The 16186-nt window shown below is 48.9% G+C and overlaps 1 protein-coding gene across 1 annotated transcript in view; it reads left to right on the forward strand.

The window, feature by feature from the left end:
* The window catches only part of Trpv3 (transient receptor potential cation channel subfamily V member 3), a 28228-nt gene extending 12320 nt beyond the window's left edge, over positions 1-15908 (forward strand). Inside the window, exons 6-17 of the mRNA XM_029546120.1 lie at positions 948-1037; positions 1403-1683; positions 3667-3843; positions 5140-5298; positions 5959-6060; positions 7030-7103; positions 10017-10182; positions 12650-12716; positions 13909-14183; positions 15125-15237; positions 15424-15503; positions 15811-15908. Coding sequence (XP_029401980.1) covers positions 948-1037; positions 1403-1683; positions 3667-3843; positions 5140-5298; positions 5959-6060; positions 7030-7103; positions 10017-10182; positions 12650-12716; positions 13909-14183; positions 15125-15237; positions 15424-15503; positions 15811-15908 — 1682 coding nt within the window. The remainder of the gene's footprint in view (positions 1-947; positions 1038-1402; positions 1684-3666; positions 3844-5139; positions 5299-5958; positions 6061-7029; positions 7104-10016; positions 10183-12649; positions 12717-13908; positions 14184-15124; positions 15238-15423; positions 15504-15810) is intronic.
* The last annotated feature ends 278 nt before the right edge of the window (positions 15909-16186 follow it).

Raw genomic sequence — 16186 nt, forward strand, 5'->3', positions numbered from 1 at the left:
TCTCTCTCTCTCTCTCTCTCTGTCTCTCTCTCTCTCTCTCTCTCTCTGTCTCTCTGTCTTTCTGTCTCTCTGTCTCTCTGTCTCTCTCTCTACATGTATGTGGATATATGTGTGCATGTGTGAGTGTGCATGTATATATGTATATGTTCATGTACATGTGTGTGTGTATGTTTTGGTGGGAGGTTAGAATTGATACAAACATCTTTCCCCCCTCTTTTGACAATGTTCACATTGCCTTTACAAATTCTTTGGGTTAAAAAAGATGTGTACTTTAGGTATAGTGAAATCCTCCCGTTTTAGTGTACAGTTCTGTTACTTTTATGTCACCACCACTGTAGTCAAGACAGGCAGTGGGAAGCCTCACTGGGCCTGACTGTCACTGCTCTGTGTGTCTCTCCCTCTTGTGTATTACTGTTTATATGTGAGGTGCATGTGAATGTGGGCGCAGAGGACAGAGGGGCCATCTGGTGTCCCCTGTATTACTTCTCATCCTTTACCCTTGAGTCGGAATCCAGTAGAACTAGGCGGGTGGCCAGTAAGCCCCAGAGACTTGGTCTCTGCACCTGTGCCAACCACGCCCAGTTTTCTACATGGGTGCTGGGGATTTGAACTCAGCTCCTCATGCTTGCGCAGCAAGCAGTCTTACCCACTGAGCCATCTTCCCCACCTTTGGGCTTTTGGTCAGCAGGACCAGATGAGTCTGGGCATCTTTGAGGACAGCTTCTTGTTCAGTCAGTCTTGTGTCCTCATTGCCCAGTCTGGGACCTAATTACAGCCAGCGTTGGGAAACATTTGCTGGGTGGAATAAAGAGAGGGCACAGGTGGGAGTGAAAAGAGGAAGAAGAACCCAGAGTTTTGTCTGGGTGGGTGGAAGGGTTTCTAAATCTAAGGGTTTCTAAATCTAAATAGGGCATCGAGAGTGACTCATTGAGAAGGTGGGATCTGAGTGAAGACTGGGAATGGTCAGTGCAGAGCAGCTGCGGGAAGCAGATCAGTATATGCAAAGGCCCTGAGCTTAGAGAAGATCCCTTGTTGGAGTAAGAAGGCCATTGTGACAGGAGAGGTGTGAGCATGGGTGAAAGGATGAGAGGAGCTCAAAACAGTGAGGGCTTTGTGCGGGGTGCTGGAATTAGAGTTCTCATTCTGGTTGAGCGGGGGACCTAGTGGGGATGTTCTGCTCCTCCGCTGAGCAGTGTTGGAAAGTCAGTGGGGAGTGGGGGGGGGCACAGGTGGCTATGGTGTGAACCCATTTCAGTCTTCACTGAGCAAAGGGGAGATGGTCAGGGAGCCTCAGGGGTCAGTGCTGCTGTGATGGCCAGCATCTGGGTCTCTGGGACTGTGGCCTGGAGGATATTGCTTTTGGCCTATGAGAAGACTGAGCTCAGTCACTCCCCTCCCCCAGGTGAGACGCCCCTGGCCTTGGCAGCATGTACCAACCAGCCTGAGATTGTACAGTTGCTGATGGAGAATGAGCAGACAGACATCACTTCCCAGGACTCCCGGGGAAACAACATCCTGCACGCGCTGGTGACGGTGGCTGAGGACTTCAAGACCCAGAATGACTTTGTTAAGCGCATGTACGACATGATCCTGCTGAGGAGTGGCAACTGGGAGTTGGAGACCATGCGCAACAATGATGGGCTCACGCCACTGCAGCTGGCTGCCAAGATGGGCAAGGCTGAGGTGGGGCCCTGCAGCGGGTGTGGGGGCTGGGGAAGCATGGTACATGTCTGAGGAGCCCAAGGGGCTCCAGCCTCAACTCTGGGGAGGCTGCAGCTTAGGTCTGGAATTGCAGTGGTGGCTCAGTGAAATCCATCATGGGGGTCACCCCCAAGACATCAATCCTGCACTCCTGAGTTCATGCTCTCTTCCTGGAACTTCCTAGGTGGGGCCAGACTGGGAAATCCCTTAGGCCAAGGTGATGCAATATCTCAGGCGCTTTGTGGTTGAGCATTCCTGAATGGTGACGCTCAACCACAGGCTGTGTGTCTATCCTTCAGGCTTGCTTCTTCTTGGGGAGCAGTGGTTCCAGAATGGCTACTCTGGGTCCACAGCCAATGGGCTTCTTCTCCCGAGCAATAGGGAGGATCTTAGTCTGTTGGTCAGGCCTCTTCTCCAGCAGAGTATGGCTATCTGGGCCCCTTTGCCTGTGTGATGTGGTCAAAGAACTTCAGGCTGATCTGAGCACCTTGGGAAGACCTAGGCTGGGACAGGCTGACGTGTTTCCCTGTGGCTGGCGCTGTGGTCTGGCTGATATCTCCTCTCAGGAAGTAGATCTTGGGAGGGGAGTGTGGCTTCTGGGAGACTGTGGAAGGACCCTGGATAGTTGGCATCTATTGAGCCATTCCAGCTGTGTATCCTTGTACCTCTCCCAATCAGCTGCTCTGAGGTCAGGCCAGGGCTGGAGCCCACAAGGGACCTTTTTCATTCTCTTGTAGAGGGTGGGTGTGGGGAAGGATGAAGAACAGCTTTAACAAAGGGGGAATTGTGTGTCTGACCCCCCCTCTCCTGCCACCCAGGGTCATAGCTTGTAGGGGTTCTGAGGAGAGTCAGAGGGTATTTGTGGGTCTGGTTTTTTTCCATGAGCCTTTTCATGAATGTCACTCTCTCATTTATGCTCCTTGCCATCCCAGCCTAGGCAAGATGCACCTTACAGGAGGCATGGCCCTGGGACCCCTTATGCCCTAGGGAAAAGTACTCTCATCAAGGCCAGTCTAAGGAAGGTACCCACCCAGGGAGGTTCCCGAGTCCTCTCCTTTATTCAGTGTCTTGTAGAAAACTTTCCTGGATGTCACCCAAGGTGGCTGTCATACTGGGAGTAGGGAACTCAGCCATGCCCAAGCTACAGGTCTGCCCCTGGGGGCGTTTACTCACTGGGATACAGGAGCTGTCTGGCTGGGCTGTGGTGGGAGACACAGTGGGGCTGTGTGAGAGTCACACACTGATGCTGTCCTCCCAGCAGATCTCTCCTGTTGGGTTTGGGGTTCATGCTCCTGGGTACTGTATCCCCAGCCTTGGGTGATTGATGAGTTAGCTTTCAGGAAATGAAAAGATGGAGGGCAGTGGCTCTCCTGTACAGGGGACTCATACAGAGAGCTTCATGGAACACTTTGCAGGTTTATCCCTGCATCTGGAGATTTAGTAGTTGATTGTGTATTTTGAACGCCCCCCCACCCTCAGGGACCCTAACATACAGCAGAGTTTGAGGTCCACTGACTTAGAGTGGGCTTCGTGGTCCTCTTTGCGAAGGCTGGTGCCTGATGTCACAGCCTGTTCAGCCAGAGCGACCAGCCATAAAGTCTAGACTGAGGGTGGAATGGAGGAGCAGAGAAACAGAGAGCTTCAAGTCCAGGCCTCATGGAAATCACTTCTAAAAATCGGTCAGTTCTCGGATTCGTTACTGAACTGGATCTCAGCTGGTTTGGGGGCCCACTAGCAGATGGTTTAGCTTTCTGCAGCATGCTAAAGGGCTCTCATACTCTGTGAGAAGGCAAGAACTGTGAACTTCATCCCCATTTTACAGATGTAGCTGGAACCCAGGGTCACGGCTCTAGGCAGAGGTGGCACTCATACCCTTTTGGGTGGGAACATATTCTGGGCTGACCTGCCTCTGGAGGGTCCAGGTCTGTTGTCCCCAAGCCCCGTCACCCCTCTTCTTGTCCCCAGATCTTGAAGTACATCCTGAGCCGTGAGATCAAGGAGAAGCCTCTCCGGAGCCTGTCCAGGAAGTTCACGGACTGGGCGTATGGGCCTGTGTCATCCTCACTCTATGACCTCACCAACGTAGACACGACGACGGATAACTCTGTGCTGGAAATCATCGTCTACAACACCAACATTGATGTGGGTCTCCCAAGCAGGCTGTCAGGAACAGAGTGAGGGCTGGACCTCAGGCCAGGGTTTGGGGATCGTGGGAACAGTGGCGCCAGTCCCCTAAGTCCCGTATTGGTGATTTGTCTTAGTGATGGAGTCTGGCATAGAGGGCAGGGACCAGATACAGGCTAGCTCTTCTGTTTCTGGCTGACAGTGAATAATACAGGGTAAGGGGCTGTCTACAGAATTCCAAGGAATTTGGAGGCAATGAAGAGGTGTGTGGTATTGATCTTGCACACCCTAACTCATCATGACCTGCCTTAGAGTCCTTTCTTCTATATTTGAGTACACATGAGGTCAGACAGTGCTCACTATCTTGAGCGATCAGGACCATTCCAGGAGGAGGTAGGAGAGGGGGAAGCCCATGAAGCCGAAGGTGAAGACCGAGGATCAGTTCAGACAGTTTGCAACTCTTTCGGGGAGTGAGGCAGTGAGTGGGCCAGGTCTCCATCCTTAAGAGTCCTACTCCCCAGAGGCTCCCAGGACCCTCACAGTAACCTGTTTAGCAGGGTGAGTAAAGGTTGTGATAGAGATAAAGAGGTGAGCCAAGAAAGGCTCAGGAGATGTCCTAAGGGTGCAGGGATGCTGGAACCCCTTTCTAGTCCCAGTTCCTTGCTGTGTATCAGTACTCTTTCTGCTGGGAAACCCCAGGCCCCTGCTTCTTTGACTGCCCCAAAAGGAGTCTTGGGAGCTGGGAGTTACCCTTCCAGCATTTCCATCAAACCAGTCCATTCATTGCTCCTGATGACTGGAGCCTTCTGCCCCTGGCCCCACTGCCTTTGGGCTCTGGATAGGCCTTTTGAGAATGGTCCTTCTTGTACTGAAGGAGCTGAGGGGGTTTGCAGCCCCAATGAGGGAGCAACAGTGTCAACAGGCCAGACCCCCCTGGAGCTCCTGGGGACTCCAAACCAAAGAATATGCATGGAGTGACCCATGGCGCTGTCTACCTGTGTGGCAGAGGATGGCCTTGTTGGACATCAGTGGGAGGAGAGGCACTTGGACCTGAGGGTGTTCGATGCCCCAGTGTAGGGGAATGCCAGGGTGGGAGGACAGGAGTAGGTGGGTGGGGGAGGACCCTTATAGAGGCAGGGAGAGGGGGATGGGATAGAGAGTTTCCTAAGGGGAGACCTGGAAAGGGGAAAACATTTGAAATGTAAATAAAAAGTATCCAATCAAAACGAAACAACAACGAAAAGAGTATACAGCTTTGAAAAAAAAAGTGGTCCTTCCCTGCCTGCCTTATTCCATGGGGTGCTCTATCCCCAGAACCGGCATGAGATGCTGACCCTGGAGCCTCTGCATACACTGCTGCACACAAAATGGAAGAAATTTGCCAAGTACATGTTCTTCTTGTCCTTCTGCTTCTATTTTTTCTACAACATCACCCTGACCCTCGTCTCTTACTACCGTCCTCGGGAAGATGAGGTATGGGGGTCCCGGGGATGGGGTGGTGAGGTCTGAGGTGAAGGATCTTGGAACTGCCCCATGTAGAGATGGGGAAACTGAGGCCCAGATAGAAAGGATTTTCATGCTGTCATCCAATTATTATCCAAACTTCCTGGTGAAAGGGATGGTTAGCCAAACTGTGGGTGCACAGATGGAGCAAGTTTTATTGGGAGAGAGTTGGGGATTAGGGAACCTCAGACCCTTCCCAGGCTTTCTATGTGGGCCTAGGCTACACTGTCTGTTGTGAGGCCTACAGAAAGTGGGTGGAGGGGAGGTTACTTAGCTAAGCTTCCCCACTTCTTTGGGCCTCAGTTTCCCACCTGTTAGTGGGGGTGCAGAGTCTCAGCTTCACTGAACTGTAAGGAGGCCCCTTTAAGTGTCTGGTAGTGGATGTGGGTTGAAAAGAATCACAAGAGAACCATTAGGTTGTGGGGTTGTTAGCATATAGTGCATTGTCCTTACTGTAAAGTTCTGGGTTCCCACTGAGGGTGGGGCAGGCTGGGCTAGGAGATGAGATTCTACAGTGGCCCCTGGTCCATCTTGAGGGTCCAGCATGCGTATACAGCCTGGGTCCTCCAGTGCTGGTGCTCCCTTCCGTCTCTACTCCTCATCCTCACCCCTTCTTCCCTTCCTCCCCAGGATCTCCCACACCCCTTGGCCCTGACACACAAGATGAGTTGGCTTCAGCTTCTAGGGAGGATGTTTGTCCTCATCTGGGCCATGTGCATCTCTGTGAAAGAGGTGAGTACGTCCCTCTGTCCTAGAATATCCTTTGAAGCCAGCCGGGTGGGAGCAGGGCTGGCTTCCACTCCAGCCTGCAGAGCCTCTACTGTAGGGGCTTCAGGAAAACGTTTCCTTTTTAGGCCTTAGGTTCCTAAGTTACTGTACGGAGAAAAATGAGGAAGTCAGGCCTGTTGTATCTGCTCCACCCCCTCCTCCACTCATCTGTCAAGTTGTCCATTACATATCTATCCTTCATGCCACTCTGGGCTTACCATTCTTCCTTCTCCATTCTACCATCTTGTTACCTGCCTCTTACCATCTACCCAGTCACTCATTCATCCATTCCAAACCCTACATAACCTAGACACCATATTTCTGTTTTTTTGTTCAGCCATTTCCCCATCCATCTATCCACTCACCCTTTCACCCGTTCATGTATCTACCTGCTTAATCCATTCAACCAGCCAGTGAATCAGCCTGTGGATTTTGAGCCTTTTATATACAAAATGTGTGTGTGTGTGTGTGTGTGTGTGTGTGTGTGACAGGGATGGGGGAGTGCTTAAGATTGATAAGGGAGCTAACAGTCACAAACATCTAGACTGTTAGGTGGATTAGAACGGTGTTTAGAGGGAGGTAGATGACTTATCTGGAGGAGGGGGTGGAAGCTTCATCAGTAGGGAGGCCATGATAAACAGCAGGCAGAAAAGCTCAGAGGCTGGAAAATTAGGCCATGGTTTGTGGGCAGCTACAGTGACTGTGGCTTTGCAGTTTCTGGGCTGAGGATGGGAGTGAGAAGCCTGTGGGAGCTCTACCCTCACTGAGGTGTCAGTGATGCCCTCTGGGCACAGGTCAGCTTCTGCACCCCACCCTTGGACTCTGAGCTGTCACACACATAGCCCTGCCTGAATCCCCACTGAAGCAGTACTTCCCAGACTCCTGGGTGAAGGGCAGGAAGAGGGTCAAGCTTCTCTTTTCCGTTGATCCCAGGGCATTGCCATTTTCCTGCTGAGACCCTCCGATCTTCAGTCCATCCTGTCAGATGCCTGGTTTCACTTTGTCTTGTAAGTAGGCCTGTCCCTTTGGTCACGACTGATAGAGAGGGCTGAAGATTCTATGGAATAGCACCCAACCGTGCCATCATGTCAAAGCATCCTGCTACCACTATGGTCCAGAGGTCCCCTCTGTCTCCTCTACATGGAAGTGCATTTGAATGCCTGTGAAGGGAATCAGAGACACTTAGGACAGAGGCTGTCCTGATGGCAGGGGAAGGCTGACTCCATCTCTCAGAGCCCCAAATGGCAGGCACCCCAGAGGAGCAGAGGCTTGGCCATCTTGTTGGTGTTTGTACACAGCGGAGTCTCAGGGAAGGCCCTTCTGGCTTCAGGGATACCCCAGGGTTGCCATCCCAGACCTCGGTTGGTCAGGTCTAGGAGACACCCGAGAAATCAGTCTCATTTATAGAGAGTCACACACCATGACGAGTGCTCCGTGACATCAGAGCCCCAGCTGTTGCGCTGCTGGTGGCCTTGTTTCCTAGTGAGAAAGCCTAGCTTAGCAGCCTCTCTGCATGAAGTCATGTGCAGCTGACACCAACAGCTCCCATGACCCTTGGCTTAATGAGCAGAGGCAGACTCAGATGACTCTGTGGTGATGCCAGAGGCCATGGCTGAGGATGAAGAATGCTGGTTTTGCAATGGTGGCACACCATTAATATTCTTTCTTTTGAATATATACTCCTATCTCTCTCCTATATATCCTGATATATATATCTCCTATATATTCTGCTCTCTCTCTCTCTCTCTCTCTCTCTCTCTCTCTCTCTCTCTCTNTCTCTCTCTCTCTCTCTCTCTCTCTCTCTCTGTCTCTCTGTCTCTGTCTCTGTCTCTGTCTCTGTCTCTGTCTCTCTCTGTGGTATGTACCTGCACATGTATAGAAGTGCATGTATTATGTACGTAGGCCTGAGTTTGAAGTCAGGCGTCTTCTTTAATCATTTTCCACCTCATTTTTTGTAACCCTTTACTTTTTGAGACACTGTCTTTCACTGAATCTGGAGTTCCCTGATTGGCTAGACTGGCTAGTCAACAAGCCCCAGGGACCCTCCTGTCTCCTCATGGCTGGGATGATAGGCATTCACCAATACACCTGATTATTTTATGTGTGGGTGCCGGGGATTTGAACTCGGGTCCTCATGCTTATGCAGGAAGCATTATGGCAGCTGGGCCATCTCCAGTTTCCACATAGGAGTTTTATAAAGTGTGTGCCTGTCCTCTAGAGGTATGAACTGAGTTCTTCAGCCTCCAGGGACAGGGGACAGGCCGGATGGACACTGCCCCGGGATGCAGGCCACATGTGTGCCTGTCACTGTTGAGAAAGGGTGCTGTTTCCCGAGGAGATACATTCCCACAGCTCTGCTCTTAGTGTGGTGTCTGCTCTTCTGCTTCTGCTTTGTTAGGGTAGAGGAAGGTAGAATAGCCCTTCCCCACCCGCGTCCCCAGTTGGCTCCTCCGTCAGGCCTCTGTTCTTCACCGGAGGGAAAAAGCAAGTTTCACTGTCTGACATTAGAAACACAAGAGGATTTTTGACTAGATGTCTGCAAAACTGGAAGTGTGAGCATGGTTTAGAAGGACGTTTTCATCATGTATGTTTGTTACATGCTATATTTACTGTTTGGAAAAAAATTTATACATGTGTATAGTACATTTTCATCAAACCCAACTTTTACTCTCACCCTTCCAACACTTTGTAAACTCCTCTGCCACTTCTCCTTCTTATTTTTGTGTATTAGTTTTATTTTATTTTATTTTTTTTTGGAGACAGGATCTCACTATGTAGTTGGCTCAGAGCTCGCTATGTAGACAACCCACCAGGGGCTACATCACCAAAGAAAACACTTTCCTTCCCCCAGGAGCCATCAGTTGCCAATAGCGCCTCAGCTGTGGATGGGGCTTCGTGGGCCCTTCTCCTACTCCCTAGAATTTTGATCTTGTGCAGGTCCTGTACAGGACAGCCCTGTCACACTCAGAAAACTCTGCTCACCAGCAGGCCTCCCCAGCCGCTGCTCCTGCAATTGTCCTGCCACTTCTTCCACAGTGACATGTCACACAAAAACTACCATCTTTAAAATAATTTTAAAAGTGTGTGTGTAAGAGGGGTGGGAGACACATGTCATAGTGTGTATAGGGAAGTCAGAGGGCACCGTGTAGGAGCTGGTTCTCCTTTTCTACTGTGTGAGTTTCAGGAACCAAACTCGGGCTCTCAGCTTGGCATGAAACGCCCTTACCGCTTGAGTCACCTCAGTGCCCCTGAAACCACCATCTTAACTGCTTTCAAGTACAGCTCAGAGCTGTGGAGTACATCCACACAGCTGTGCACCCAGCCTCAAGGGTACTTTTCTTCTTGCAAAACTGAATCCCTTCACTGAGTAAATCTTAACCCCCAACTGCCTTCCCCTATGGTAACCTCCTTTCCATTTTTGTTCTCTGAGTTTGACCACTCTGGGTATTTCTTATAAGCAGAAAGTTGTTAATAACTGTCATTCGATTAGTAAAATGAAATGATTAGTAAAATTAGTAAAATTCTTAAAATGATAAGAGAGTAGACTTTGGGAGACTTTAAAATTATAATTAGTTTTTGAGTATGAATGTTAGAAACTTTTGTAATTCGTTGAAAACATGCTTTTACTAAATCACTGATCTACTCTAGTGTTTGCCACATCTGTGTGGGAACTGTAACCATATAGGTGATTTCCAAGCCATCTGACCCTGTGGGCCGTATGGCAGAGTCTGCTGGCAGCCCACACTGGCTCTGCCTTGCATCTAGTGATGCAGTCCACACCCAGCTGAATGATGCCAGGAAGCCTTGCATGTCTTATCAGCATCAGCTACCATGGTGACCTTTTTTGGGGTTAAGGTTTGGGGGTTGAATGTTTCTGCTGCTGCTAAGTAAGGTCCTTGTCTCCTGTGTCTCCTGAACAGTTTTGTCCAAGCTGTGCTTGTGATACTGTCTGTATTCTTGTACTTGTTTGCCTACAAAGAATACCTCGCCTGCCTCGTGCTGGCCATGGCCCTGGGCTGGGCGAACATGCTCTACTACACAAGGGGCTTCCAGTCTATGGGCATGTACAGCGTCATGATCCAGAAGGTATGCCGGGAACTGTGCAGGGAGAGCCCCTTTTGAGGGTGGGCTGTCCACTCTTCAGATGTGGAAACTAAGATCTGGAGCAATAATCAGTAGCCCAGCACTCTCCAAGATGCCACAGTCTTCACTTGATTTTGGTCAGACTTTAAAACAACTGGGCTGTTGGGCATTGGTAAGAGACATGCTTTGTGAGGGAAATGTTCTGATTCTTGAGCAGTGGTGTTCTGGAAGATATCTAACAATTGCTCTTTGGATGTGTGTGTCCATGCCTGTACATATAACAGACAAGTGTATATACACACTGCATGCATGCATGCATACATACATACATACATACATTTGTCGTACATTTTTATACTAGGAAGGATGAGATGGGGTTGTATCTGCCACCAGCCTGTGGGTGCAGCTGACCAATGAGAGCTGCTCTTTTCTGGCTGGTTGACGGTTCACTTTGTAAGCAGGAACGTGAGATAGTCTGGATGTTGTCAGTCAAGCTGAGAGCAACTGCTTTACTGAACTGGGTAACTGTATCAAGCACCAGGAGGATCATTAACATTCCTGTGCTATTCATGAAAGACAGCTTATACCTCAAAAATACAATATTTTAATTAAATTTTTGAAAATTTTACATATGCATACTAAGTATTTTGATCATATTTACCTGACTCCTTAGCCTATCTTCTCATAGATCCACTCCTTCCTCACCCAACACTGTTAACTTCATGTTCTCCTTTCTTAAAAATACACACACACACACACACACACACACACACACACACACACACACACGTATATAATATGTATATATAAAACCATACACACATGTGTGTGCTTAATGATTCCAATTTGTGTCATTCATGGGTGTGGTGTCATCCACTGGAATGTGGTCAATTTACCAAGGTCCAACTCTTAGAGAAAAACTTTAAGAGGGGGCTTCCTCCCCCAAAAGCCATCAGTTATCATGGTTGGCTTGATCTCATGCAGGCCTTTTACAGGCAACAGTTGCAGCTCCTTGGTACAGTGGGCCTGGCATGTCTAGAAGACAATGTTTTCATCTAATCTTCCCTGACCTTTGGTTCTTACAATCTTTTTGCCCTTGATCCCACAGTGGTCACTGAGTCTTATGAGAGAAGGGATATAATGTAAACCTTCCATTTGTGGCCCGAACCTCCACAGATACTTTTTCTCTGCACTTTGACCATTTGTGAGTTTCAGACAATCCACATTTTAAAGTTTAATCTGCCTTAACATTTTCTGGGTCACTGTCTTGAATCTAGATGTAGACACCAATAAAACAAGGAGTATTTTGTTGGTAGGATTTACATGTTTGTAGCATTGCTGGTTTTCATGGCATAAACGTTCCTACCATGGTGGATTTACAACTGCTGACATTATACCACTTAACACATCTGGGAAGAGATGTGCAGTTGCACATTATTATATAGTCTTTCCACTATGTGGTTATAATAGATATAGCCAGATAACATTCAATGTTGAATATTTTTTATCTTAAAAATGTAGCTTACTTATAAACGGATGTGACTAAATTTTTATTTTGAGACAGTTTCTTAAAATAAAGCCCAGGCTGATTTAGAAGCTCATGCTCTTCACGCCTTAGCCCTCATCTTGCTTGGGCTGTAAACCTGTTCCATTATGCTTGACTTAATGATTGAATATTTTTTGATAAAATTATTATTATTATTATTATTAATTATTATTATTATTATTTTGGTTTTTCGAGACAGGGTTTCTCTGTATAGCCCTGGCTGTCCTGGAACTCACTTTGTAGACCAGGCTGTCCTCAAACTCAGAAAGCCTCTGCCTCCCAAGTGCTAGGATTAAAGGCGTGCACTACCACCACCCGGCAAAATTATTTTTTAAAATTTTTTATTGACCTACAATTGAACATCTGTATACATCTAAAGTGTAGGATTCCGTATAGGTAAATACTGTGAAGTGGTTACCAACTTCAGTGTAGCTAATACAGCTAATACAGCTACTGTGTGTGTTAGAAAATTGGAGACCTATACTTTGGGCACACTTCAACTGCACAATCTGATATTTTTCATGAGAGCCCCAGAACTTATTTATCTTATAATTGAATGCTTGATTTAGTTTTTCATAGTGGATATGGTCACAACATTCATGCAAATTCAACTCTCAGTTCTGAGAAGTCGGTATGTGCCGGCTCTGGCCTGTCACTGGCCCCAGGGAGGCCCAGATGTGAGACTCCATAGAGAAAGGCCCAGGGTGAATCAGAGACTGTGTGCTGTGAGGTGAGGCAGAAGGAAGAGAGGGCTTGGGGACAAAGCAGGAAAGATGGCTTCCTTGTAGAGGCAGGGCCCTCAGAGGAGCCTGGGACCATCAAAAGGGATGAAGAGGGGAGAGAGAATGGCAGGACGCAGAGAGACGGGTGCACAGCAACCATGTGCGCACACCTCACACTTGAATCATGTCCATTTCTTTGCAGGTCATTTTGCATGATGTTCTCAAGTTCTTGTTTGTTTACATCCTGTTCTTACTTGGATTTGGAGTAGGTAATTGCTTCACAACTAACAGTAACTTCCATGCTTGTTAAGGACCTTATTCGGATATCAGAATGACAAAGCACACAGTGGCTTCATCAGGGGCGACACAGTACCTGCAACATGGGTGTCTGCAAAGAACCTTTTACCTTCTCTCAGCAACTCGACCAAGCTAGAGTCGTCATCTCTGAGCCCATGGATTAGAGACCATGGCTGTCCCTCTCACCCATCCAACCTGTGGTTTCCCCAGACTTTCATATCCATCACGATCTCTGATGGCTATGCTCAGTAGATGCTCTTACCCCATCCCGCGGATGGCAAATGAGAGCTCACAAAAAACTCGATGGGTAGTCTTCAAAACCTAGGAGCAATCTAGAGCACTGATGTGTATTTCTCTGGCCCTCCACATCTTGTGACTTTGGACAGTTTGCTTCAGGTATCTCTGCAGGAACTTATGGTTTGCTAGGGGACCAAATATGTGGAGGCCCCTTTTAAAACTCAGAGGGAATGACATAACCCAATTTTATTTCTAACCAATGTATAGGGAGATGGCATGTTTAACATGTTTTGCTCCAGGGCAGTTTTGTGGAGAACCCCCCACTCCCCCCCCCCCCACTGAAAAGTGACACAGCTGCTCTCATCTGTCTGATGCCTTTTAGGGACAAATCTTGCTTATTCATTTGACTCCCTACCTGTGGACTTATTTCTCCATACATTCACTCACACATCAGCCTGCCCATCCACTCACCCAGCAAAGAACCATCGCTGTGGTGTGTTGGATAGAAGAGAAAAACAAGCCCAGATAGAGAACTCAAGGGACACAGGATCTTAAGAGTGCTGGGGAGACCACTCGGGCTACAGGCAGTCAGAACCTTAGTCTACAGGTCACACACAGGTTAAGTGGCAACCTCAGAAGGCTGTGGATGAGTGAAGGCTAAGCTTCAGATAGAGGAGGGGAGAAGAGGCTAGTTTCAGTGGGTAGGAAGGGCTTTCTGCAGGCCAGGCAGGAAAATCAGCCTTACGAGGCTTCCGAGGAACCTGATACTGGAGAGGAAGAAGAGAGATGGGAACTGAGAAGCCAGAGGGAGAGAGGGAGGGAGGGAGGGAGGGAGAGAGAGAGAGGCAGCAGTGTGTACACATGCAAATACGCGAGTTCTCTGAGTGGCCAGACAGCAGAGCCCAAGAGCATCCATTCTCCCCGCAGCGCTGGCCTCACTGATTGAGAAGTGCTCCAAGGACAAAAAGGACTGCAGTTCCTATGGCAGCTTCAGCGACGCGGTGCTGGAGCTCTTCAAACTCACCATAGGCCTGGGCGACCTGAACATCCAGCAGAACTCCACCTACCCCATCCTCTTTCTCTTCCTACTCATCACCTATGTCATCCTCACCTTTGTCCTCCTCCTCAACATGCTCATTGCCCTGATGGGGGAGACGGTGGAGAATGTCTCCAAAGAAAGTGAGCGGATCTGGCGCTTGCAGGTGAGCTGGCAGAGGCCTCGCTAAGGACTTTGTTCAGCACTTCATTGTGAGGTCTTGCACAGCATCGGCACCAGTGGGGCTGGGGTGTGTCCTGACACTCTGCTTGAGCCTTAACATAGGTTCTTTGAGAACAGGGTCTAGAACAGCAACACATAGAGGGGAAACGCAGGCTTTTGGGGACGCTCTATTCATTGTCACCCGTGATGTGTGGGCATTGAGAAGTGACTTCAGGTTGAAGATAGAAGTAAGGTTCTGGAACAATGAAAGGGGCATTTCTGCTCGGTTCCATCCTGGGTGTATCATTTCTCAGTCCTGAGAACAACTAATGGTGTGGATCCTGTGTTGATAACCGACCTGATTCATGAACTGAGTATGCTTAGAAAGTGCTTGTTGGACTTAGGGAGTAGGGTAGGGGAGGGAGCAACCCCTTCATGTATCTGCAGAGCTGACCACAGGGGAGGGGACTGCAGCCTCCTTTTGCCATCCTCAGCTGGCAGAACAGAGATGCACATGACCACAGGGGGGACAAGCTTTGGGTTCCTAGTGACCAGAACCTTTTTAACTGGGTTGAGCATAATGCTCCAGAGAGACTGGATCCCCTACCAGGGAAGCTCCCATGGTGCCCAAGCCAGAGAGAGAGTGTGGGAATGTTTGACCTCTGAACTTTCCTCTACCTGCAGTTCCAGAATCCCAGCATTTCGGTTAGGAGGCTCCAGATATCCAGACATACTATTCATGTCAAGCTGAAAGCAATTTATCACTCCAAAGTTTCTGTCTCATGTTTGAATTCATGATTCCTTCAAACCCTCAAGACCTCTGCTTTAAGCACAAATGAGGCTGGAGTGAGCTATCAGATGGGGTACCTGTGGCTATACCCTCATCCAGGGCAGGACTCTCAGAGCAGGTTGGAGAAATCAGTTTAGGCTTCTTTCTCTCCCCAGAGAGCCAGGACCATCTTGGAGTTTGAGAAAATGTTACCAGAATGGCTGAGAAGCAGATTCCGCATGGGCGAGCTGTGCAAAGTAGCAGATGAGGACTTCCGACTGTGTCTGCGGTAATAAAGGGAAGGGCTGTGGGGCAGGAGTCTTTGACGTGGGTAGGATCAGCAAACAGGAGGTTGGAGCATCCCTGTGTCTGTGGCATTAGAGGGGCTATATAGAACCTGGGACACCCCAAATGTGTGTGTTTACATCACTGAGATGCGATTCCAAAGCAGTGAGTACAAAAGTCACACTTGCAGGATCAACGAGGTGAAGTGGACGGAATGGAAAACGCACGTGTCCTTCCTTAATGAAGACCCGGGGCCCATAAGACGGACAGGTACTGTTGCTTTGAGATGGTGTGGGGTCTTCTTTTGTGGACCATGTGACTTCGTGTGAATTAAGACCAAGAGGCCTGGTTTTCTCAACCCGTGAATCTGAAGGTCCTCTCAAGCTCTGATACTCCGTAGCACTATTTAGAACAGCTTTTAAAAACTAAGTGATAGGGGATGGGGTATAGCTTAGGTCCTGGGTTCTAGCCTCAGTACCACCAGGGGCGGTGTGGGGAGGGGGGTGGAGATTGTACTAACACACAGGGACAGGACACAGAAAGATGAACTTCTAAATCCCAACTCTGTTCTCTGCAGCAGATTTAAACAAGATTCAAGATTCTTCCAGGAGCAATAGCAAAACCACCCTCTACGCGTTTGATGAATTAGATGAATTCCCAGAAACGTCGGTGTAGACGCCTGGCTTAAGGCGGATGTGAACACTGTGGTCTGATGCTGCAGGCTGAGCCCTGGTGCTGAAGTGCTATGCAGAGTGCTAAACTAGAAGCAAAATGCTCCTCCCATTGACTGGGTCTGAAAGGGAAGCACCTTGGGTTGTGTGACTCCAGAGGTCAGGACAATTCCATGGCCAGCGGTTCTGAGTCTGGAAGTCTCCTGATGCCCCAGGTGAGGAACCTGCAGATTGGCTTGGCTCCAAGACACACGTGCTGGGGAAGGAAGGAACTGGGGTCTG

Source organism: Mus pahari, chromosome 14 (assembly GCF_900095145.1).
Source record: "Mus pahari chromosome 14, PAHARI_EIJ_v1.1, whole genome shotgun sequence".
NCBI classification, from domain to species: Eukaryota; Metazoa; Chordata; class Mammalia; order Rodentia; family Muridae; genus Mus; species Mus pahari.